At 39.5% G+C, this 25,109-nt stretch overlaps 1 protein-coding gene across 2 annotated transcripts; it reads left to right on the forward strand.

The window, feature by feature from the left end:
* Positions 1 to 2,269: 2,269 nt before the first annotated feature.
* RADX (RPA1 related single stranded DNA binding protein, X-linked) lies at positions 2,270 to 23,302 on the forward strand. Of its 2 annotated transcripts, XM_056491439.1 has the most exons (15): positions 2,270 to 2,927; positions 4,223 to 4,365; positions 5,089 to 5,281; positions 8,361 to 8,469; positions 8,600 to 8,691; positions 8,786 to 8,908; positions 10,028 to 10,135; positions 10,689 to 10,856; positions 11,348 to 11,508; positions 11,923 to 12,119; positions 13,139 to 13,207; positions 17,767 to 17,846; positions 18,290 to 18,583; positions 19,782 to 19,964; positions 20,352 to 23,302. In XM_056491439.1, the coding sequence occupies exons 1-15, from the start codon at positions 2,285 to 2,287 to the stop codon at positions 20,495 to 20,497; spliced, it is 2,709 nt and encodes a 902-aa protein (XP_056347414.1). In that variant the 5' UTR covers positions 2,270 to 2,284; the 3' UTR covers positions 20,498 to 23,302. The 2 variants fall into 2 exon arrangements, with proteins under 2 accessions (XP_056347414.1, XP_056347415.1); XM_056491440.1 differs by lacking the exon at positions 13,139 to 13,207.
* The last annotated feature ends 1,807 nt before the right edge of the window (positions 23,303 to 25,109 follow it).

Below are 25,109 nucleotides of genomic sequence, written 5' to 3' on the forward strand. Positions count from 1 at the left end.
AAGTCATGTTTACTGGGGAAGAAAGACCATGTGGAAGTTTTACCCAATACTTGGCTTCAAGATAACACAAATGACTGATTTGTTTTGAATTTTCTCACTAAGGAATGCACTGTGACTTAAAATACATAATCTCATATAATTCCTAGAGAATTTTAAAGGCCAGCAAAAGCTTGTTCTTTATAGCCATTTGTCTAGTTTTTTCAGTCTGTTTTAAATGACACAGGCAACAGGTTTTCCAATTCCCCCATAGCAAATGGGCAAATACTTCTCAGTAACAAAGGCAGTAGACTAAGAATACAACTGTGCTCAAGCTGGAAGAACTGCTCTGACCTAGCACCAGAGCTCTGCCTAAGCTGCAGTCACACTTCTGGATTTCCAAAAACTATCTGGACCAGTGACACTGTAAAGACTGGGAAGCTGCTGCTCCTCCTAGAAATTTTTTGCCACTCTCTCCTCAGTCTGTCCTGCTGGAGTTGCTGGGATGAGTGGGGATCTCTGGAAAACATTGTCTAACCCCCCTGCTAAAGTTGCCCAGGATCTCATCCAGACAACTTTTGAGTATCTCCACAGAAGGAGACCACAACCTCCCTGGGCAGCCTGTTCCATTGCTCTTCTGCCCTCAAAGAAAATTTTCCTCCTATTCAGATGGAACTTGAATATCAGTTTGTGCCTGTTGCCTCTTGTCCTGTCATTGGGCACCACTTGTTCCCATTCTGTTTTTCATATAATTATGGGCACTGATAAAATACCCTCTCAGTCTTGTCTTCTCTGGTTTCAACAGGCCCAACTCTCTCCACCTTTCCTCATAAGAGGTGTTTCCTTCAGTAGAAAAAAATACAGGTGCTAATAAAATATCAAATACAAAGTTCTTGATCTCCATAACTTTTCACAGGACTTATGATATCAATGAAAGTGTCCCATGGCAGGGGGTTTGGATCAAGATGCTCTTTAAGGTCCCTTCCAGCCCAAACCATTCTTTGATTCCATGGTATGATAAAAAGTTGATAGTTGCTGTGAGAAATGAAGCTCTCTAAAAATACTCTTCTAAACTCTTCTAAAAATTATAAGAGTTTAATAAATTATAATAAGGGATAAACATAAAGCAAGAGTTACAGCGTACCACTGGGTGCATGGTAAAGCCAGTGGCACACCCACTTTTTCAACCTGCAGTTTTTTATACTGTTACAGTTGTTGTTGCTTTCTCAGATGATTTTGCAGATTTATTTTGGGCTCATTGACTATAATCCTGCTTTAGATTTTTGCAGTGTTTGCACAATTTAATGGTGGCAGACGTCGCCAGTCTCGGGTGGTCTTCTGATGCCACTTTTAGCTTGGTGCTCCCTTAGTCTTCTGCTCTCTGCTTATGTCATCTTGAATACACATTGTGAGATAGCAAGCATGTCTTAAAATACATCTTCTGCAATCCTGTTTACGTCTTATGAAAATCTTGCTTCCCCTTTCACACTGCACACAAGTGGTTACAAATTTTATTATACTTAAAAAGCAGTTTAAAACAATTATAATATTTTAACTAAAGCAAAATAATTGTAGCGAGAGCCAACCACTACATAGCCTTTTATAACAGTTGCAGTGGGACAAGAATCAATAATAATGTAAATGTCACACACTTTGGAACCACTAAGAAGAATTTCTTCTGAAGATGGGAGCAAGAAACAAGATTCAGTTTCGGTGGCAAGATGCTTACAATTACCCCCACACTGCAACTATGTAAAAGGCAAATACAATATTAGAACCGGGCACTAGACTCTTCCAATTAGGAACACACTATCGGTAAGGAAGAAGCAACGACGAGTGTTGTGCATCCGCTTAAATGGAGCCAGAACAGGTGCAGCAGAGCCAAGGCGCAGCTCGCTGCTCAGGGCCTGTGTCCCCCCGGCGGGGCGCTGGGGCCCCCTGCGCCCCGAGTCCCGGCCGCGGCCCCGGCCCGGGAGAACACGCGGGGCCGCCCGCCGCCGCCGGCCGCTTATCGCCGGAGACCCGCCAGAGAGCCTCAGCTTCGCCTCAGCTTCGCCGCTGCTGCCCCGCAGCAGCTCTCCGCCCGCTGTTTTCCCTGTCCCGGTGTCCCTGTCCCTGTCCCCGTCCCGGTGCCCCTATCCCTGTCCCGGTGTCCGTGTCCGTGTCCGTGTCCCTGTCCCCGTCCCGGTGTCCCCATGTCGCTGTCTCTGTCCCCGCCCCCGCTCCGGCCGTTGGCGGTTTGAACGGCGCGCGCGCACCCGCCCCGCCCCGCGCGCGCGCGCCGTGGGGGCGGTGCCCCTGCTCGGCCATGACAGCGGGACCCCGCGGCCGCCGCCGCCGGCAGCGCCCCGGGCCGCGGCTCTCGCCCGGGACGGGCGGCCAGGACGCTGTCATGCAGGACCCTACCCCGGAACGCGCCGAGGAGAGCCGGGCGGGGGCCTCGGCGGAGGGCGGCGGGGCCTTCTGCCTGCAGAGGGTGTTTGAGGAGGTGCAGGGCTCCTCGCAGCTGAGCGCGGCGCCGGCGGAGCCGCCGGCCGTGACGGTGGTGGCGGTGGAGCGGTACCTGGCGCAGGCGCCGCCCGCCGCCCCCCGCCAGTACTGGTACGACGTGACGCTGGCGGACGGCGCGCGCCGGCACCGCTGCCACCTCGCGCCGCGCCTCAACGGGCTGGTGCAGCGCGCGCGGCTGCGGGCGGGCACGCGCCTCCGCCTCACGCGCTGCTCGTACCGCTACGACGAGAAGCGGCTGAACCGCGGCTTCATCTGCCTGGAGGGGCTGGAGCGGGCGGCCGGCAGCGCCACCGCCGCCCCGGGCACCCCGCTCGACGGGCACCGCCCGCTCCAGCCCCTCCGCGGCGACAACAGGCACTACCTGCCGCTCTGGAACAACGAGGATCCCTACGGAGACGTGTGGGTGGCGGACAGGCCCCCGGTGCGGGTGGATGTGGACGGTAAGCCCGGAGGAGGCGGCTGGGGGGTGCGGGAGGGACGCCCTGAGGCCCGGTGCCGTTGTTTGCCTTTGTTGGGAGCTGGGGAAGGGTCGGGAGCGCGCAGTGTGAGGGGCGGCTGAGGGAGCTGCGGGTTCTGCCTGGACCAGAGGAAGCTCGGGGGAGCTTTTCGCTCCCTGCAGTCACTGACAGGAGGGTGTAGCCAGCTGGGGGTCGGGCTCTTCTCCCCGGCAACCAGCGGCAGTGCAAGGGCGCGGAGTCTTAAGTGGAGCTTTAGCTTGCACACTAGGAGGAATCCCTTCACAGAAAGGGTGATTAGGCATTTGAACGGGCTGCCCACGGAGGTGATGGAGTTACCGTCCCTGGAGGTGTTGAAGGCAAGACTGAGTGTGGCACATGGTGTCATGTCCGGGCTGACAGGTGGTGTTCGGTCATAGGTTGGACACGATGGTTTTAGGGGTCTTTTCCAACCTAATTGATTCTGTGATTGCTTGTGCAATCCCTGGTATCCTCCAGCTGTGTTTGGCCCCGCTGGGAATATGTCACCTGTGTCACAGCACACCTGCTCCTGTGGGAAAACCTCTTCCCTGGGAGGATGTGAGGCATTGGCACAGGTTGCCCAGAGTTGCCAACTTGTGGATGCTCCATCCCTGAAAGTGTTTAAGACTGGCTTGGATGGGGCTCTGAGCAACCTGGCCTGGTGCAGCATGTCCCTCCCACGGCAGAGTGTTGGAACGAGGTGACCCCTTTGACCCCAACCCCTTCTGTGATTCTCTGGTTTTTTGTGAGTTTTTTAAACTCTGCAAGCATTGACTGAAAATACATAGCTGTGGTGCTTGTGCCCAGTCTTTTGAGGTGTCAGAAACACTGTGCAGTAGTAGTCATGTGTCTGGTCTTTGGGGCAGAATGCTCACGCTGAAAAGCTGCCCCCCAAAATGTGGTCAGTGTTGAGGGGCTCATGAAGCCTGGTGAGGAGAGAGGTATAACAGGACTTCTACAGGAGTGTTATGCTCTTGTAGGCTGACACCTGTGCTTTTTGTAATAGCCTTTCTGCTCATCTGACAACATTTCTGTGTCATTTAAAATGTCATTACTCTCAATAAAAAAAAGCAAAACTATGCTGATTGTAGATAGTTCATAACAAAATTTATTGGTGAACGATCTCAGCAGATGAACCTTTTTAAATGTTAGAAACACTAATAAAATACATGTGGCATCCTGACACTTCACTCCTGAAAACATGTCCAAACATGAATGCTCTTTTTCGGTCTTTTCTTCTCCCCTCCCCTTCCTCTTAGTCTCCAAACTGACTAGTCTTGGTCATCTGGAAATGACGTGGAGAAGCAGAGTGCATTTCCATCCCCTTCTTGTGAGAATCCTGCACAAATCTAGACTAAGGTACTATGGAAAACCAGAGAAAAAAATGGATATGCCTTATCAGGTAAAGAGGGATAAATGCATATGTTTACACTCAAATTGCTGTAGGATATTTGAAAATAATTTTTCCCATATAGTAAGCACATCAAGTTATTTTATAGCTATTTTATCTGGAAAATGCTGCCTTTACAAAAATGCTGAGCTCTTTAGAGCAGGAAATGCTGAATTTTGTGATCATAGGTGTACCAACTTTAGTGGATGTGTTTCAGTTACTATAGTTCATTTGAGCTTTTTGTGAAGAAAAAGATACTTGGAGGTGTTAGTTTAACAGCCTAAATATTTCTGGTCTCTATGCTTTGAAAACTGGAGTTAGTATAATAAGGCACTATATTTAAATTGTTTCTAGGTCCTGATTCTCTCATCTGGTGACTTTCAGATATATTATTTTACTGTAAAATTCTTTGTTTTTTCTAATGTATTTAACTTGTGAAATTTTTGTGTTGAACTTCTTGGAAAAGGAGACTGGAGGTGTGGTGGGTTAGTTTAAAAATCTGTTTTTACTGCTCAGTTATCTGCTCAGTTACAAATTCAGCATTTGCCCAGTTTAAAAATTGGGGATTTTTTTCTGCTCTAGTATTCAGTATAAGTGTTCTGGAACATCCTTTATATCCATTTGTAATAGAGAAATTGTTTTTGAGTCAAGTACCTGGTGCATTATTCAAAATAAATGCATGCCAGAATAAAAACAAATAAAAGATGACTGTATGTTATCTCTTTTTTTCTTCAGGCTTACTTTGAAGTTGCTGATGGCTCGGGCATGATGTCAATGGTTTTGTGGAATTCTCTGTGCCCTGAATGGTATCACAGTATGAAGGTTGGCACAGTGCTCCTCATTGCCAAATACACCATCAAAACCAGTTACCCGTTTAAAACACAGCCCACCCCAGGGGATTCACAGATGAAGAGATTTGCTACAATTGGTTAAGTATTGCAGAAACCTATTTTGAATCAATGAAATACACTGTGCAAAGTAATTCTTCTTAGAAATAAAATAAAAAGTGATCCATTGCTGAGACTAAGTGATAAGATATAAGTCCTCAGTTAGTACCTCTGAAAGGTGTCTGTTCATCCAGGTTCTTGCTGTTTATATTGAATCATGTCTATGAAGTTCACTGCCAAAATTTGTTAAAACCTTTATTTAAGAAATAAAGAAATTAAAAAAAAAAAAACCTGATATCAGAAACTGAGATTATAAAGATAGCCCTCTGGTAATGAATTTTAATCTGATTCTAATTCCTGCTTAATAATACACATATCACTTGTATACTGCTCACACGTTTTTCCAGGTCGTTGAATGGCATTATCACCTCATCTGGCTTTAGATTTTAGTGTGTACTGTCAAGGCCCAGAGTATCTGCACAGCTCTGCAGAATAAAAAGTTGCATTGATTACTTCTGTGTCCTGAAAGAGCATCTCAGTGGGAGTGTGTTAAGAATATTCCTTGACTATGACAAAGTGTTTTCTTAATAGTCATTTGTTTAATGTGGCAGATACTCAAAGGAGGTATACCACAAAAATACAGGTCCTGTATGTAACAGTAATGGCTTTTTCAAACTGGATTTGATCAACCTTGGGGTTGTTTTCTCTCCTATTTTGCTCTACATGAACTCTTTCCAATTTTGTTCTTTTATGCACAGAACGGAGTGACAGCCAGCATTCAGAAAATTCAAATAACTTCTTGAAACAAAATGTTTATTGGTGAAGGTTGATGTATGTATAACTTATTGACAATGACATTTTCCTAATGGAGTTGCTACAGTGCAGAAAAATAAGCAATGTTTTTACTGTCAGAAGCAGTATATTCCCTGACTGATAAATATTTGCATTTAAAACCAGATCTCAATGTCTGGAGTATTTGTGATGACTTGGCAGGAGATAGAAATGTTTAGCTAGGAATGGAAGTTTGTGAGGGAAGGTGATGACAATTGCAAGCCAACCCTGAAAACAAATGTAATTGCCACACAACCTTTCTATGCAAAGAAGACAGAATAAAATATGCCATCTGAAGTGATTTTCACTATGGGGAAATATCTCTGCATTTTTATGGCCTTATTCACTCTGCCCTTCTGATTTCTTACAAGCATTATTGGGTAGAAGTGGAAATAAAGAGATCAAAATGGCCAACTCAACCACTGGGCTGTAAAGGGTTATATGGAAGAACTAGTAGTCACTCCATAGTAAAGTGCCATGGTGCACAGATAAACTGCAGAAACTGTAAATCTTTGGTTCATACAAAAGTATGTACAGAATCTCAGTTCTTTGCACAAAGCTGAGACTTCTGTTGTAATATGAATTCACATAATTCACATGATGCATAGATAACCACATGTCCTATAAGAAGAGAGTCACAAGAGAACAGGATATCCAGAAAAAAAATTCAAGATAATTTGTAACATGGATTTTGTGCAACTTTCATTACATGAGGGTTTGGGTTTTTTTTGTTCGGATGAAGTGAAATTTATTACCTCACTAAGTATCTCTGTATATGGCCAGTGTAGGGCAATATTTCAGGTTTCAATTACACTGAATTGCTTAAGTAACAATTACTTTTTTCTTCATTTATTTTCAATTCCACCAAATCCCAACTTTCCTCTGTGTTCTTCACCTGCAAATACTGTGCAGTGTATCTGGAGAGTTATCAAGTCCCCAGTATTGAAGGGTTTCCAGACTGAGAGTCCAGCAAGGCACTATGCTTCAGGCACACCCCTAGACTTCTGTGGGTGAGCTCTGCATTGCTGGCCCCTGTTTGCAGCTGCAGCATTGTGGCACTTGCTGAGAGGTGCTGTTTCACAACCTGAAATCTTTGGAACTTACTTAGTAACAATGCCTTGAATGGCACTGCCAGGAAGCGTGCACGTTTCAGTTTCACACATCACTGAATTTGTGTGGTGCTGATGACAGTCTGGATTGATTTTAGCTCCTGACTCATCCCAGGGTATAATCCTGACCTGATTGTGAGACTTTGATCTAATCTCAAAATAATGAAACAATTGAGAGATGGTTTCGATGCGTGGGAAAGTTTTGTTTTAGGAATTCTCTCAGCAACACTGACCATATGCAAAACCAAAATTTTCCTCCAAATACATTTCTAGAAAGCAGAAGCCTAGAGAATACTCCTAAGTAGAGGGTCTTGAAGTAGAACACCTTCCTAAATGCTGCACTGCCAGGGTGAGGCAACAGATACTATTATGTAAACAGTTGTATGCATTATTTGTGTTTAATCATTTTTCTGGGTGCATTATTTGAATAATCCTTTACTCAAACCCAAGAAACTTCATCAGAATCTGTCTTGTATATACCAGCAAGATTTGTCCTGTATGTACTGCCTTGTGTATTCTGGAAGCTGAAGGCATTCTTCCTGTATTTTTTAATCTGGTTGAAGAACACCTTGCCTGCCCCAGTGCTCCACCATGTTTGTAATTTAGCATCTAAACAGTCTAATTAATGAATAAAAATTTTCAGGTGCTATAGAGCACACATGAGAAGACCTTTTGATTTCCTCCATGGCCAGGGTGTATTTCTATCCTATTAATAATTACCTGAACTGGCATCAAATATGGAAATTCTCATGTGCTAGTTCTGTTTTACTTTGTTGTCTGCACATCAGTTTCAGACCTGACTGACATTTGACAGCAAAGCTAGTGTACTTTTTATACTATCTAATCAGTGTGTAATCTGTATCTAATTGTATCTAATCAGTATGGTTGGATTAGTTTCTGTTAAAATACTGTCTGGATTGGACTAGTTGGCTCATAAAGGCAGTTGGAAAGTTTAATATTACTCAGATGATAAAATTGCTTTGTTGTACCTGAATTCCTTACTTTATTTTGATGAAAACCTGAACTCAAAGAAATTGATTAATAATTTTACACAGCTGGAATATTTAGGAAACTTTAGCCTGGTTTCTAATGGGTTGTTGTTACTTTTGTTATATTATTATTATAACGATGATGATAATTTGTATTCATACCATAAATGTTACTTTTTTTTCTTTTTCAGAAATTAACCTTAATGTTCGAGATCCTCCTACTGAAATAAGTATTATTCCAGAAGAAATGGTTAAGCCAGAGTGGGGATTACCTGAAGTTAAATATAGGTTTATCACAAGGTAAAATAGAATTTTGTCAGTTATCGAGCTGGAATTTAAATGACACTCCCTTACAGAGGATGTTAATTGGAAATGCTTTTTGCAAAGTTTCTGAGAAAACTTACCCAGCTTTCTTCTGTTTTGCTTTTAGGTCAGAACTGGATGACTTACCACAGAATCATTCCTGTGATGTTATTGGTCTTGTGACGTTTGTGGGAAGGGCTGAGCGAGCCAGAAAAAGAGGTTTTTCTATAAACATGATTTTCAGAATTTATTAAATAGTTTCTAAATTTCCAAGTAAATGCTTATACATTTTTCTTAATATTTGTTTATATAGAACACAGTGAAGACTTCTGGCTCTATCGTTGGGCACATGCCATTGATGGGACCTCAGACCAACCGTTCATACTGGAATTGTTTGCAACTTCTCAGCCAGATGTGTTTGAGCATATTCATCCAAGTATTCATCTCTCTATAATACTTATTAATAATTATGTAGAATGCTTTTCTAGTTCATTGCAAATTTGTAATTCTAAGATTAGTTGCCACTGAATAAAAAAATGCCATGATTTTTCTCCTCAAGCAGAAAGTAGTTGATCAGAAATTAAAATTTAAGAATAAAAAATAGTTTAAGTATTTGAAATCCTCACAAATTGCACGGTCAGTTAGTGAAAAAATTAGATGGATAGCTGGGCCTGAGGCTCCTCTGATCTCTTTCATTTCAGACATTTGTGTTAAGAAGTACCTGGGCAGCATCTCTTGCATCAGAGGCAATTAAAGGCAGCAGCTGGTCAAATCTATTGCTCCTCTTGACCTGCAAATACCTGTTTTTTTATAGAGAGGATTAATTTTAGAGGATTGAATGAAGAGAGAGGTGAAAGTGGAAAACCTTCATTTCTTTGAACCAGTGTTTTTTGCCAAACAGCAAAACTCCCTGCGTTATTAGTTATCACACATGAGCTAAGAGTAATAAATTTCAAACTAGGGAATCCTAAATGAAGTATTTCAAAAGAGCTTTAAATATTTCTTTGTGCCTTCTTTCTCTTCTCCTCCAAGCACTCATCCTTTTTTTAACACTGGTTGGTGTTGATACGCATTTTTTTATATCATTTGATGCAGCACCAGCTGCAGAGTCCTGCTAAGATTATGGCTGCATTCAACTTGAGTGTTCTGTGGATGTGGGAAATAATGACATTCCAGTGCTTAACTGAGATACTAACAAAAGAGTAAGTTTGAGCTCTGTTTAGAAGTTTTGCAGTGGCATGCCATAATTTCTCATGATTTTATACCTTTTATCCTTAAGAAACACAGCCATTTAATACCAATATTTGTACTATTTGTTTCAATGATATCTGACCCGATGTTTAAGTTGCTGAAATTAAATTGAAGACTTAATTGCATGTCCATATAGTAATTTGTAATGGAGACTCAAAACATATGTGAAACATTTGTAGGATCAAAAACTAAATTGTCTTGTTTAGAGGACTTAATAAAATTAATCCAGTGTGTGTCAGTCTTGCCATTCTAAAATCAGTAAACTGTCAGGAAAAAAAATGAATTTTTTTTTTTTTTTCTCCAGTGACATACTTGGTGTGTACACAGATGAGAGTGATGCAGGGCCTCACTGAGAATCCTTCCAGGACAGTTTACCTTACGACTTCAAATGAAAGCCAAATATTCATTACAGGTAATTTACACTTGTTCTAGTTTTATGTAGTTCTCATGTTAATTTTTGGGGAGGGTGTTTTCATTTTACAGCAAAATAATCATTGCAAACTATGAGGTAATAATGAAACATTGCAGAAAAGAAAAAGGCAAATAGCATTCTTCTGAGGCATTAAAATGGGTTTATCTTATGAAAAGTATTTCTAGGTTAAGACTTATGGTTACTGATTCATTCAAGCTGTTAATCTTTTGATAGGTTAGTAATGGCAATTACCACTTACTTAAAACATTAAAAGACACTTCCAACTTTCCTTTTCTAGTAGCTTTTTTGTTAGTTGTTTTGGTTTTTCTGTTATTTAACGTTTTTCTGACTTTTGGTGTCAAATGCAAGTGTAGTCAAGGAAGTCAGGATATTAATTTTGAAAAATACTCTTGTCAAAAGACATCTTTTGTACCCTCTAGTCAAGATTTTCTTAATTTGTGTTTTCTAGGCAGTGTTCAGCAGAGTTTCAAAATGAGAAGAAATTTCAGTAACCTGCTTTGGTTTTGATACCTGATTTTTTTTGTTTTAAAAGGGTGGCACAAGGGCCAGCCATATACCAAGGATGCCAAAGTGAAAAACTTCATTCAGTGGATGAAATCACAAAGTGAAGCTGATCAAATAAAGAAAACTGTCATCGGTGGCTACTACCCTTTTCCACGACCTCCTGATAGCTTTTTGAAATATTGTAAAAGTAATGAAGGTATCATGTATCAAATATCTGTAAGATTCGTGGCGTTTTTCAGTCTTACCCCAAGATAAACTCCCTGCTGTGACTCAATGTTTCATAGGCTAAATCCTCACCTCACAGAAAAATTGCACCATTAGCTGCAGAAGAACTGTAGAAGCTGACATGAGCTACACATATATCCAGAAGTTTTACTCCGGATATTCTGCTAAATCAAAATTTAAAGTAGTTGTTCTGAAGGGTACATTGAACTGGAGATTTCACCTGAAACAGAAATTGTGGTGTCTGATGATGCATACTAACGGACGCTTATGAGCTAAAAAAGTTTATTGTTTTAGTTTTTTTCCATGTGATGTGGATAACAAAAAGGTTTAGAATTCTTTAAAAGCATAATTTTAAATCAATTTAGTATTTAGTAAAAAAAACATCTTCTTTTGAGTCTTGTATTCAGAGATTTTTGTGTGATATTTCTCTAAAACTTGATTCTGGAAATTTCTTTTTTGCAGTTGAATCAGTTTTGAAGCCCATAGGTGAAATAGGGAAAGAGATTGAAGACCTGCACTACAGAGAGCACAAAAGAATTGCTGTTCAGGGAATAATTAGTGCCATAAGATGCATCAGCTGTAATGATGCAGCTGAAGAAGCCCCAGGAGAGGAACTTGTCCAGGTACTGTGTATGAGAGTTAATGTCAAAGCAGCTATAATTGTCATTAGAATGGAATATTTTGCATTTGAGTTCAGAACCTAATTACATTGTCTCTTAATCTGATTTTTGAGAGCAAAATTTTAAAAAGCAATGATTCAGTGCTTCTATGAAAGTGTTTTGACAGTCCTCTGTAAAACTTGTAACTGTTTAAAAGTTACTAGTTTGACTGGTAACGTGATGTAAATTAGAGTGTTGGAGAGGCAACTGTTGCAACATGCATACTTGTCACTTTCTAGACTGAGTTTATCTTATTGATATGATTAGAAGATAATTTCTGTCGGATGTAAGGTGGTTGACAGAAATTCGCAGGTTTTTGAGTTGGAAGAAATAGCTGTAAATGCATTGAAAATCTTAAAGTATTAACTGTTGTTGCAGAAGGATACTTCTCAGTCTCTTGGAAGTTCTTCTGTGTCCAAAGAAGACTGTGTTGACAAGGGAAAAAATGAAGAAGTTAAGTCTTTTCTGGGACCACCCTGCAGTCCTGTAGGGGAACATCAGCACAAAGCTCTGCTGTCAAAGGGGAGTTCAGTCAAGAGACAGACAACACGCAGATTCAGAAGAGATGCAGAACAGTAAGCTCTCGTCATAAATAAATATTTCTAAAAAGTGTTTTCTGAAATTAGGTGGAGCCCAGGCTGTGGAAAATAAGAAAGTTTTAAAAGCATATGTAGTTGAATCTTTAAATGTAATTATGTATTTTTCCTAGCATCAGGTGATGACAATTATGCTGTTCATGCTAATGGAGGATTAATTAATTAAAGTGCTCTCTTCTGATTAATATTTATACTACTTTGTTCTTAAGCTCGCAGATTTGAAATAGAAGTAGTTAATAATTGAACCAAATGTAGTTTAATGACATAGCTGTGGAACAAGCAACAGTTGCAGTGGCCAGAGTAAATCAGATATCTTGACTGATAATGCAGAATCAGGTTTAACTGTTCCTTAATTTCAAATACACCTTATTTTTGATTTCTGGGTGATGGGATATACTGCATAAAGGTGTAACTTGCTGTCAAAAAGGAAGGTAGAGGGTGATCGTGTGCTAACCTAAGGGCTCAACATAACTTGTAATTTGTCTGATACAGCTATTTTAGATTCAGGAGTAAAATAGCTGCTTGCATAAGATTGCCCTTCATTGCAACACTTGTGTAAAATCTAGTACACCCACACTTACTATTGAGAGCCTGGTTGATACGCTGACAGATGGAAAGTTTGAAAAGTTAGGCTAGTCACATCTGTTTTTTTGGCAGTAGATTTCTCATCCTATAAAGGGTATGTTTTTATTCTTTACTTTTCACATCCAGAAGTCATAATGTGTGAAGAGAGTGGATATTTAGAATATTTTGAGGGAAAATTAAATAAAATATAATTAAGATTGAATGAAAATTTAGTATTAAGAAAACCTTGGTAAATAGGAGTTCTGTCCTGGCAGTGTTATAGCAAATGTAGTGGATTCTGTTCCATATGAAAACTTCCAGCACTTGAGTGTCTTAGTTTAGTTCTGCCTGAAAGAAAAACATCAAAGTCCCTTGCTTTGTGAATTTCCATTTAAATAGATACTGAAAAATAATGGTGAATTTCCTACTTTAAGGGGAGGTACGTCTGTTAGTCCTGTATCATCTTACCCCTATTTTACACGGACTGTAAGAAGAAAACTTAGGTAAGTCATGTGAAATTAATTGTGTTGAATAGTTGCAATAATCCAACAAAAATACTCTGAGTAAAAATTTTACAGATCAGGAATCTCTAAGGAAGTAAAATCAAAGAACGGATCAGGGTGGAGTTAATATTTTCTATTCATCTGCACCAACTCTAAATATATCTGAAACATAATTTTGAAGGTGTTGTTAAACGTCTTATATTGCTACTACTACTACTACTAAGGGAATAAATAGTAACAGAAGTTCATCGTGGTAATGGATTTTCTGGTGGTGGCTGAGCTGTACATTTTTCTTGATGCTACAGAGGTGTAAGTATAGTTGTCCTGGGAAGTCACTCCCCTGGCTCCTTTCACTCCCCAATACTCAGTTGTTATAAAACTCAGTTTATATCCAGGGAAGGTGGGGTTTTTTTTGAAGTCAGATAGGAATTTCAAATCCAGAGCCCTGTCAAGTCTGGAAACTATTGAAATAACTACAAAAGTGAAATTATTAAGAAAACTGAATGAGTGCTTTTATTCATTGACTAGGGGCTACAAGCTACTTCCCTTTGTGCTTTTTTTTTAAGGGCCATAAATTCTTGTTACTTGTTCCAGACAGAACATGAGCAACTTGAATGTATAAACTCCTTAGTGTCAGTAATTCAGGATGTTTGTGTATTTTTTGAGTGATCTGGATTTGTGTCATGACTACATATACAGCTCAGTTGCCTTTTTGATCTGCTTTTAGCATCTCTTACTTTTCCCCCCTAAACCCAAGAATCATGGTGCCAGGAATAGAGCAACAGTGGTAGTGAGGGAGCTGATCAAAGTTGTCGACCATTCTGCCAGTATTGCTCCCCTACAAGCATGCCTGTTTTCTTGAAAGACATTTATTGGAAGCTAATTTGCAACAGCTTTTTCTGTGGGATAAATGAGGCTCCTTTGAACTCGCGTGTCTGTTGTTTCCTAGTCCTTTTGGTAGAAACTGCATTTTCTAGGAGAAATGGTTACCTGACTTTGCAGCTGGTTCATTAAAAACATCACCTGGCTTTAAGGTCACAGTTCTGCAGGTGGTGCAGGAATTTGCAGGGACTTGTGGTACAAACCCATAGAGAAATCAGGAAGTTTTCCTTGACTGCAAGGAATCCTGTTTTCTTTTGTTCACTGAGAAATGTTCAGTTTTTTCTAGGGTGGGGGGGAGGATGGGAAGAATGTCTTCTCCCCATTTCTTATAGGTGAAGCCAGAAGTTAAGGCATCTTTACTTTGTTCTCTGCTTTTCTCAATCTGCTACTCTCCTCGCTACCTGTGTGTCCACTCTATGCCATTAGTGCTAGAACCCCAGCTAAAGGAGGAGAAAGTCTGTGTTGGATTATGGAAAGCTGTTTCACTCTATAGAATTCAAAGGTAACTCATGTATTTCTGTAACTAACTATAGAATTGTGCTGAATTCTCCAACTTGCCAAAGAAAAATAGAAGGTTAGCTGACATACTTTAAAATTGCATTGTTTTCTGTTCCTTAGATGTAGCAGAATGTCAGCTCTCACTGAAATACTTTACTATGTTGATGAAATAAGAACATTCCTTTTAACAAACTTCACATATTTCACATAATATTCTGAGTTGAAAGTGACCCACAAGGATCATTGAGTCCAACAGTACAGATATGTTTTAAAGTACATATTCTAACTTAAACTATTTTGCATCAAGTTTTTTGTAAGTTATTTTCAGCACATAGTTGCATTTTTTAATTTTTTAAGCAATAAGAGCTTATTTTGAGGCTTTGTATCGACAACCATCGTTCCTGTATTTCTGAGGTAGCTTACCTGATTATTAAGGGTTTCAGAAAGAAGAAGAAAACTGGGTAATTTAGTATTATTGTTGATATTTATATTGTTGTTAGTAAAAGTCTTTCATGTAATGGTACTTTTAAGCATTTAATGTACTCCAAAGTAATTTAATTTATAGAGAATGAAGTGTTTATGGATGGGGAAAGATCAGGAATTTCAGAAAGGGTTATTTTTACTTGGAAGTGAAAAAAAGCACAGTAGTTTTCCTGGAATTTTAATCTTTGTAAATTTAGCATGTTGCTATGGAATTGCTGCTGCACTACGTACTCCCACTGCTTGAAATGAGCTTGTTTGCATGCTTGTTTCTATCCTTGCAGTTTCACTTCTGTATTTTTTTTGTCAGTAGACCCTTTTGTTCTTTTTCCTTCCCGTGGATGTGACAGCTGGGAAATGGGCATTCTATGATAGAGGGAAATCTATCTTGAGGTGTGTGTGACTGAAAGTTTCACAGAATATGATGTTTCCTTTACAACCCCTTTTCACATAAATCAGAATTTGTTGGAGAGAAATTAGTAGATACCAAAAATCAATTTGTGTAGACTTGTCAAGTTATCATAAAAGGCTGTTTGGTCTCTCTGTTACTTGCTGTGGTAGATGTGTTTACCTCAATTGTGTCAGAACAGCTAGCTCATTTCAAACCATTTTATAAAATTAGTTTTACTGTTTTATCAGTGAGTGGGATGTTTTGTTGTGTTGTTTTGAGACACTTTGCTTCCTTGTATTGTGTGGGCGTAGCTGCAAGTTGTAACTATTTTTTTTCTTAATTTCACTTATCACATTTAGTCCCAGGGCTTAAGAAATAGGTGTGGAATATGAAATATGCTTATTTTCCCAATAGTTTCTGAAAATACTAATCTGCCATATATTTAGATTGATGTTATTTTTGATGACAAAACTTTAAGGTAAAATGACTGAGAAGTTGAATATCAATGTATCTGAAAATAGTGAATAAAGGCTTTTGTGGGCATCTGTGAAAAGGGAGGGCCTGCAGAGTGCAGGCTGTGAACAGCAAATCTGGCAGGGCTCAAGTTCTCCTAAAGCTGGTATGGGTAAAATTAAATCTGGGTGTTTTGATGTACAACAGCAGGAGCACAGTGCAGTAAGTGGAAGGATTTGGGTGGCCTCAGGTGCATTGCAGACATAGTGGTTCACAAAGAAGCACCTGGACTGTGTGTGGAGACAAGCAGTTTCCCTTATGAGCCTAGCTCAAGTTGGGCTGTTCACACATCCAGCACAAAGCAGGAAAAGGCCTGGAGGAAAAATGTAAAAATTATCCCAGCTACAGATCCATGAAAGAAGTGGAGGAAAATAGTGACAAGTGGTTTTTTGCATTTTCCTGAGGCTCTACTTGCCTTAAATCAGAGCCTATTCACTCCCGTATCTAGACAATTTTATAAGGAAAAAACCATGATATCCACTTTGCAAGATATCCACTTGTCAGCAGTATGGCTTGGTTTAATCCTCTGCTTTAATGAGAAGTTGGTGTGTATCTAACTTGAAACATTGTTTTCTGAGGAAGCCTTTCTTAACACTATGATGGGGTTTCATATTACATTTGACCGCTCCAAATCTCAAAAGTGAAAATTATTTGTGGGCAGTAATTGCACGGGTGCTTAATTGTGCCTAGATTTGGACATCACAAAGAGCTCACTTCAGTGATGATACATCCAACATGGGAGGAGTGCATTTCTTAAAATATACTTTCATCCTCAAAACCCACAGTGCATTTCCTTTTATATTTTCACTAGATACTATTTTAGATATTTCCCATTTGTTACAACAATGCTTAGATGAAATTTTCAAGATACACCCTAGTATGAAATAGAATTTTTTAAAAACCTGCGAATCCTTATGAAATACAATATGATACACTAAACAGCATGTTCATCTTTGATTCCTTTTTTACTGTCTGTATCCTGTAGTTATTATTAACTACTTTAATGGTTTGGAATTTTAATGGTACCTTAACAAAGTCTTACCTATTTCAGTTGTTTGTGATGCAAGATAATTAAGACAGTCCTTTCCCTAAGTTTTTTCAGACATCACGGTGAGTTCTATTTTAATGTGAGGAATGGATCAAAGAAGAAAGGAATAAATGGGCCCATGAGCTTATTTTACCGTGTTTGCTTGCAGAGTGCTTTTTATTTTTTTCTCCTGCATAATGTCCTAGGTAATTTATTAGAGATTGATAAAGAAGAGTTTCTTACCATTAATTGAAAACTTGATGGTTAAAAAAGGGAAGTCTAACAAATACAGCATGTCCACGGGAAAAGAGAGATTTGGCATTTCTGCCATTTTGGATTCTGGATGGTGACATGGCTGCATTCCGTGTTTCTGCGTGCTGAAGGGGGTGATAGGACAGTGCAGCCGCATGCTGAGCGCCAGGTTTTTGCGATCCGGTCACCTGTTGGTCGCCTGAGAAGTTTGGCCATGTCACACGTGGTATTTCTGCCAGGTGCCGGTAGAGGGCAGCAGACACCGGGCTGTGAGTGTAAAACCTTCCCCATCCGTTCCCCAAAGCCAGGAATCGGGCAGGGCTAGTCCTGAGCTCTGCTAAGCTGATTTACTGAGCACACGGGTTCTCGTTGTGTCAGGCCACTGTATGCAACTCTCATTCACTCGAGCTCGTATCATTTATCACCAGAAATCTGTCTTTTGCTGCATAGTTTGATGTTAATTAGGTTAAGACAAATATATATATATTAATGCACACTGTAACTTTCTTTTTATAGTTTAGATGAATATCAACATGGACATTCTGTGCAAGATAAAAATGGACAGGCTGTGTCAGACAGTTTGCAGCACTGCACAGGTACATTGCAAATAATTGTTGTATTAATCTTAGGAGACTTAAGACTAATTCTTTTCCTCAGGTCCAAACCAGGCAACAAAGATATCCTTATAACATTTGTTAAGACAGTTCCTCTGTGCATTTGGCTGCATCAGCCTCTGAGGAACCACTATAGCAATGTATCATCAATGTAATTCTACTCAATATTCCCTGCTGTGTTCTAAGGGATGGCTGAAAGGACAGCACTGAGTTGTTTCCCATTATGGGCAATAAATTCTCTTGTATCCTTATACAAGTTTTAAGTTAGTTTAGTATTTAAAAAGCACTTCATAGCATAAGACCTCTTGGCCCTTTTAATTTCTGCCATGTTTTCATAATTGAAGTGTTCTAATGAAAATTATTTCTTATTTAACAGAGAACTGATACAATTACATAAGCAACTAAATGTTTTCTACTTATAATAGATCAAGAAGGAGTGAGCAATATACTTGAAACTGAAGAGACTGGAAGAAATTGGGATTCCTGGCAGAGTGATCTGTGGACACAAGTGAAAGACAAGTTGATGAATTATTTTCATCACAGCAAAATTTTCCCAGAAAGTATCCCATGTAAATTTGATTATGCGCACAAAGACTTACTTACGCAACAGTACAACCTTCATGCAGCAGTGCACCAGCCAATAGAAGCCAGGACAGATAAAAACATCAATGAATTTGAAAGTGCTAATGGCCTTGGGTATTACGAAGTGACAGTTCTGGGTAAGTAGCTCGCCTGGAAAAAAGGTTAAGCAAGAGCAGTGTAAGTTAATCAGAAACTGAATGGATTTCTCTAAAGGAATCAGTTGATTCTGAGTGTTTCCTGAGGTTTGAAAAATTACTGACATTTTAGATTATTGTTAGAGTCCTCATTTAGGGTAATTTTTGTTCTCATTAAACATACCTTTCAATGAAATGCCTGAATATCTTGTTTTTAGTATCATTTTTCATATCCTTTCAGTTTTTGGTATATTCAAATAACAAGTGTTACTTGAAGAATGTGTGTAGTCCTTACACTCTTAATTATTTCAGTTAGAAGTAGGTCCTGCTCACTATTTCAACCTGATGTAATCAGGAAGGTTATTCAGTTACACTTGACAGCTGACTTTCTGCTGGAGAGATGTTTATCAGAAACAAGTTAGTGTTCTTAAAAGGAAAAAGACAACTATAAATGCTTCTTTTCAGCATTATTCTCATTGAGTTGCTTTTTTCATACTGTTGCTCCTAAAGTGCCTTCTTTCCATGGCAGAAAATGAAAGGCTGTATTTTTGCCATACTCATTAGCTGTTCCATGCTGCTTCTGGTTAACATGAAGTGTCCATTAATTGATTTTTATTTATTAAAGTATAAATATGCAAGTTGATGTGTATCTACTAGCTTTATTGAGGGTTATTAAGTTTTGGTATGTTTTCACATTAAAAGGAGATAGAAATTGCCTTGCTTAACAATGCTGGTGTTAAGTTCCCATAATTTAAAAGTTTTCATTACTTGCTAAGGGAAATCTGCAGAGAAGGTGTTTGAATATTTGAGGTCAGTAGAATCCTGGGACTGACAATACAGTATTGAAGATGAAAGCAGCACTGTATTGCACAATTTGCTGGTTGTGAAGTTAATTTCTCTGCCTTTGCAGATAATGTTAAAAGGAAGATGAAGTGGTTTCCAAGGTTTAATGTTTTCTGAACTATCAATATTGGTAGCCTTAAACCATAATGCTTCATAACATCATATCAATTTGAATGTGCTTGTGTATAATCTATATAGAAACATATTTTTAGACATTAATTGTTAACTTATGGACAAAGAACATGTAAATAAAAATAAGTGCAATTGTTTGTTTAAAAAAATAGAGAAGTCATGCACAAAGTTGCTGACAGGCTGAATATGAGGTTTCCTGCTGACATAAAATATTTTTCTTCAACAGGTATAAACCATGACATAGCAATAGATGTTGCTTTTCTTCCTCTGTTTTGCCCTGACAATCCTCACTTATTTCAACTAGAAGACATTCAGAATGATACATTATTGTCTTGTATGAGTAGTATCTCTGCATGCCAGCAGAAGGCCACCAGCAGTGGGAGGCTTCGTGACACGTTTCCTCTTTCAGGTGAGACTGCCTTTCACTGACATTATTCATTTATCCTTTCTTGGTTTATCTTTCAGTGCAAGAATTAATAATAATTAATGTAGAAATCTCTGGTGTAGGTCAGACATTGTTCACCTCTTCAGTGAAAGAGATGTGAATTCTATATCACCACCTTTAGTAAATTGCTGTAATACTGAACTTTGAAGGCAGTTTTTTTGCTGGAGCTCATCCTCTGGAGAAGTATTTTAATATCCAAACTACAAACGCATTTCTAGTGATGGAATTTATGAGTAAAATGTTTTGCTGGATAAAGGTTGGACATATTACTGTGTGAATATACTATCAGTTCTGTGCACCTACAGATTATACAGCAAATACCTTTTAAAACCACCTTTCCTTAACTTCTAGATGAAATTGTAAAAGCAGCGGAGGAGCTTGATGGCAAACATGTTATCTGCATCTTGGACATCTGTCACTTGGGTGATGATAAGGTGGAAGTCTTTCTGAGCAAAATCTACAAGACAGTGGAACCAGGTGTGCTGGATCCAGTGTAATTTAATAACTTAATTTTCAAATGTATAGTGTTTAAAAGGAGGCAAATAAATTTGCTGTAACTTGAATATTCCCTCTACACATTGCACTTTTCTAGAACTAGCAGACACAAATAAAATCAGGATTCTTAGGGTAATTGTAATGGTTATCCATGTAACTGGGAAAAATAATTGTTGCCTTTATTTTTCAGTCTTGAAACAGGTTAGACAGTGTCTTGGTCACTGATTTTAGATGAATAGGCAGTACAGTGAGCTGATTATTTGGCAGGATACCAAGGAGTAAAAGTGGTTGTCAGCTGTCTTTCTTTGCCTGTGCACAGACATACACAGGAAATGTATATATCTGGGTGAGAACTGAGAAGAGAGGCAAGCCTTCTTAATATTTAAGGTAGTGTTTGCTAAAGAATTAATGGGCTGAGATAAAAAGTTAGGCTGGAAATTCGAATAATTTATAAGTATTAGAATTTTGATGTTCTGTAGTGATCTTTTTTAGTGAAAGCTACTAGAGGCAGCCTAAGTGCTCTTTAGGCTTGAAGCTTACTGTGAAATGGATTAAATACCATGGTGCCTTTAGTACTATGATCCAGGAACCCACTCTCAGTTCTTTTCACCTGAGCAAGGTCAGGTGCTATGTTTTTATATGTCTGCTTTTGTACCTAGAGTGGAAGGTAGTGAGTATAGCATCCAAACCTTTTTAACATATTTTATTCATTAATAAGAATAATGAAATATTTTTTAAAAAAAAAATTTTATTGGAACTTGCTTCTGGCTTTGCAAGAGAAAAAATGTCTTTAAGATGTGTAATTATGTCAGGATATACAGTTTGCTGCATCATTTTTAGGTGTTTTCTGAGTAGAAGTTAAGCAACTGTGAAAAACTGCTACTTCTACAAGAGCAAAAGACTGGAAAATTCTGCCAACTTTTTGCCTGTACAAAGGACCAACTGGCTCCTGCTGGTCCAGAATCAAGTAGCACATTTTTCTCCTGTGTTAAACAGCCTCAGCTTGACTACAGCAGCAGTTGAAATGCTGCTCTCAATTCAATTCTTTGAGAAGAAAGAATTATGACTTACCAGGTAAATTGTACCATTATTGACCAAAGCCCCCAGAGTTAATTCATAGGAACAGATATATTCTTAAGAAAATTTTAGCAGCTTGTTGGTAATTGGAGATTACCTCTTTCCACTAGAAGCTCACTTGTCTGCCCTGGAGGCAGTGGACTTTTTTCTCAAATACTTAAAGTCTGTGCCCTATCTTCAGCTAATGGTAATTTGACAGAGAAATGTAATTGATTTTGTTACATTCGAGTTCAAAGGCAACTTCAGATAAAAAGTAATGAAATTAATAAAATTATTGTGTCTTTCTAGTGTAGTTTACAGTTTAAAAATATATTAAAGAGAATAGTTTACTTAAATTGCACTGAAAGTCAATTGAATGTGACTGTATTGTATCTGTCTATTTGATATGAATCAGAAGTATTATCCAGTAATTCTGGAGCAATGTTTGTGAACTCATGCCTTTCAGAGTACCCACAGAAGGCAAAATGAAAGGATACCAACCCAAGAAGAGCAGGGTGTTGCATGCAGTGTTATTTGTGTCATGGTGCTGCTTATGGGTATGGGAAGGTGAGAGGCCATTGCTCTGGAGTGAGAGTTACACAGCACTTCATGTTCCAAACTGAGCCATGCTGACTGTGTCAGCCAATGTTTTTTATCTACTTCAGAATCGAAGTCTAATTTTAATTAAACTGCTCTTTCTTAAGGCGATTTTTAAAGGAATTTTTACAAAAGGACCGATGTTGCTGACATTGTCACAGAGCCACATTGGTGAGATGGTCCAGCCACCTCCCTCCATCCCATGCCATAGAAGTGCAGCCAAAGGCTGTGGCATTAAACTACTTAGTACACTTTAAATATAAAGCATTAATCATTTCATCCTATATTTTATAACTTCCCAACTCTAAAAGAAATATCAGAATTATGTGGAATATAGAGATATATAATCTCTTTAAAATGTTAAAGGATATAATTTGGTTTTACTCAAGTGTTTGAAATTTTTCTTGGCAGAAGCTGGGAAGGAGAGATATGTACTCTTGCAGAATGGGGTGCCAGTGTTGGAAGCACAGGCTTTCTGTGTGCAGCTGGTGAATATCCAATGCCTGTGGTAAACTTGGAGTTTTACTACTTTGGATCAATCTGTAGAGTCACCATCCTGCTAAATAACACTGAACTCAATATGTGGAGTTCAGTGCCTGAAGTTCTGCAATATTACTGTGTTTGTACCACTCTGCCTGTCTTCCTCCTCCCTGCCAATCCAGCACTGTCAGACTGGGCAAAGGTCCTCTCTGCAAAGAAATCACTTACTGTTTTACTTCATTTGGTGTTTATTAAGACAAGTGTAAAACCAATATATTTTTGATCTTGAGTCTGTCAAAACGCGTTAGTTTTGCCATGTTAATCTGAGAGTCATCACTCCGGCAAAATGTCATAGGGATCATGTTTTTGCTGCTGTGTATTGCTACTGCTAAAGGTAAAATACTATCAGAACATATTTCTTTACTTTGGAAGGTGTACCTGACCAAAGAAATGTACTCTAAAACCTGTGCATGTTTCTTACGTTTTCAGCATTAATTTTTTCAAAGAATGGAGGAAGATATGCTCATATGTAGTCAGTGGTATTTTTGAGTGTATAGAAGATGCTATGTCGTAGATCCTAAAGAGAATATTCATTTTGAATTAATGTGATGTAGAAGTTGTGCAGCAGTGAAAAGCAGAGAATATAAATAAATTATTTAATATGTGTAAACATCTTGGATTGTTTCTTTCCATTTCTTTCCTTTTTACTTCTTGTAAGTTGTTTCGATTTTTCAAGAATCTTCTCCACAGTCATGTTTACTCTTTCCAAGAAACTTTAAAGGAGAGCTAGGCTGAGCAACATCTGTGCCACCAATTGCAGCTTCTTCTGGCTTTCAACACGGTGTGCAGAATGAGTTTTGTAGAAAAAGAAGAAAAAGGGGGTTTGTTTGTCCCTTCTCCCCCACTGTGCTCCAGGGCTGGGCTGAGCCTCAGGCTGGGCAGAGCGGGATAGGAGCCAGTTCCTTGACTGCTTGTTAGCTGAATGGGCTGGGAATGCCACAGCTCTGTGTGCTCTGGACACACACTGGCATCCCAGCCCTTCCTGGGCTGTCTCTTGTGAACCTGCAGGAAGGGAAGGAGCTTGGAGAAGATCTGCTCTGCACTAGTGACAAAGCTCTCAGCTGCTTCCCCACCCCAAGCTGGGTGTTACATTTCCTCAAGAGGAAGGAACTCTGTACAGCATCTGAATCAGCTCTGGACTCTGCAAACTGCAGCTCTGTCAGCTAGGGAGAGATGTCTGCTAAAACCAGTGTTACATCCACAAATCCTCATGGACTACCCAGCTGCTGTGTCTTTCACAGCTTTGGAAGTTGGGTGAATTAAAATGAACACTACACAACTCAGGCACAGCAAGGGGAGCTGCTATACAGCTCTGGCACTTTTATGAGCACAACAGCTTCCTGAACCCTCTGGCAGTGAACTATTTTTAGGAGTGACTGAGCCACCTTGAGAGCAGCCTGGGCAGGGAACGCTGCATGCTAGAAAGGGGTTAAGGAGCAGCCAGCAGGGCTCTGCTTCCCTGCTGTGCTGCCAGGCACTTGAACTCTATTAGGTAGAGAAATGAGGCCAAAGAAGACTGGCTTGGCAGGCAGTTAACAATAAAGACTGTTTTGTCTGTGCTGTAATCTGTGACCACTATCTGAGTGAGTACTGATGACTCTCATTTGCCCAAGCATGCCCTTTCTCTGCCCTCCAGCCCTCACCCCACTGGGAATGGGGCCCTGAACTGTGACTTCTGACAGGGCTGAGGGCCAGAAAATGACAGGCTCCACCAAGTCCTCACTGATGGGGCCAAAACACTCTGGAAGGGGGTCTGACAATACTACAAGGTAAAGGAAGATGAACTGCAGGCTCAAGACCAGATGAGAAAGATCACAATGTGCTGCTGTGAAGTTTGGTGCAGTCAATTTTTGTTTTGTTTCAGTCTTTTCAAAAAATATTATCTCTAACCAGAGCAAATTAACAAGCAAATACATTTAGATGAACAGGCAGGAGAACAATCAGAAGAAGTGGATATCTTCAGGTGAGCAGGGCTTTATTAATCTTGCAGCATGTAAAAATCTGAACACTGGCAGTAGAAAACAGAAGTCTAACATCTGAAGGACTAATATTATATTGTCTTCAGAAAGGAAGCATTGAAGAAATTTATGGTTAATTTGTCCATATTTTATCCCTAAAGTGACTTTGGAACAATATTTTTTTAATCCCTTCATTGCATTTTTACCACCATCAAGGACAGCTTGTGCCAAATTAGTCTAGTTCCCCTTTTTGATGGGCCTAACATATGAGACAACATCCTTCTAATCAGCTTGAGGGAATACAAGTTAAACATGGAGACAGATATGCAACTACCCAAAAAACAAACAAACAAATGAAAAAACCACAAAACCTCCTTAAGAGCACTTGACCACCCAGCAGGACAGCAGATGTGGCTGCTTTGCAGGAGTCTGTCAGGGTAGCAGCTTTATTCAGCATTTCATA

The sequence above is a fragment of the Oenanthe melanoleuca genome, chromosome 4A (assembly GCF_029582105.1).
Source record: "Oenanthe melanoleuca isolate GR-GAL-2019-014 chromosome 4A, OMel1.0, whole genome shotgun sequence".
Taxonomy (NCBI): domain Eukaryota; kingdom Metazoa; phylum Chordata; class Aves; order Passeriformes; family Muscicapidae; genus Oenanthe; species Oenanthe melanoleuca.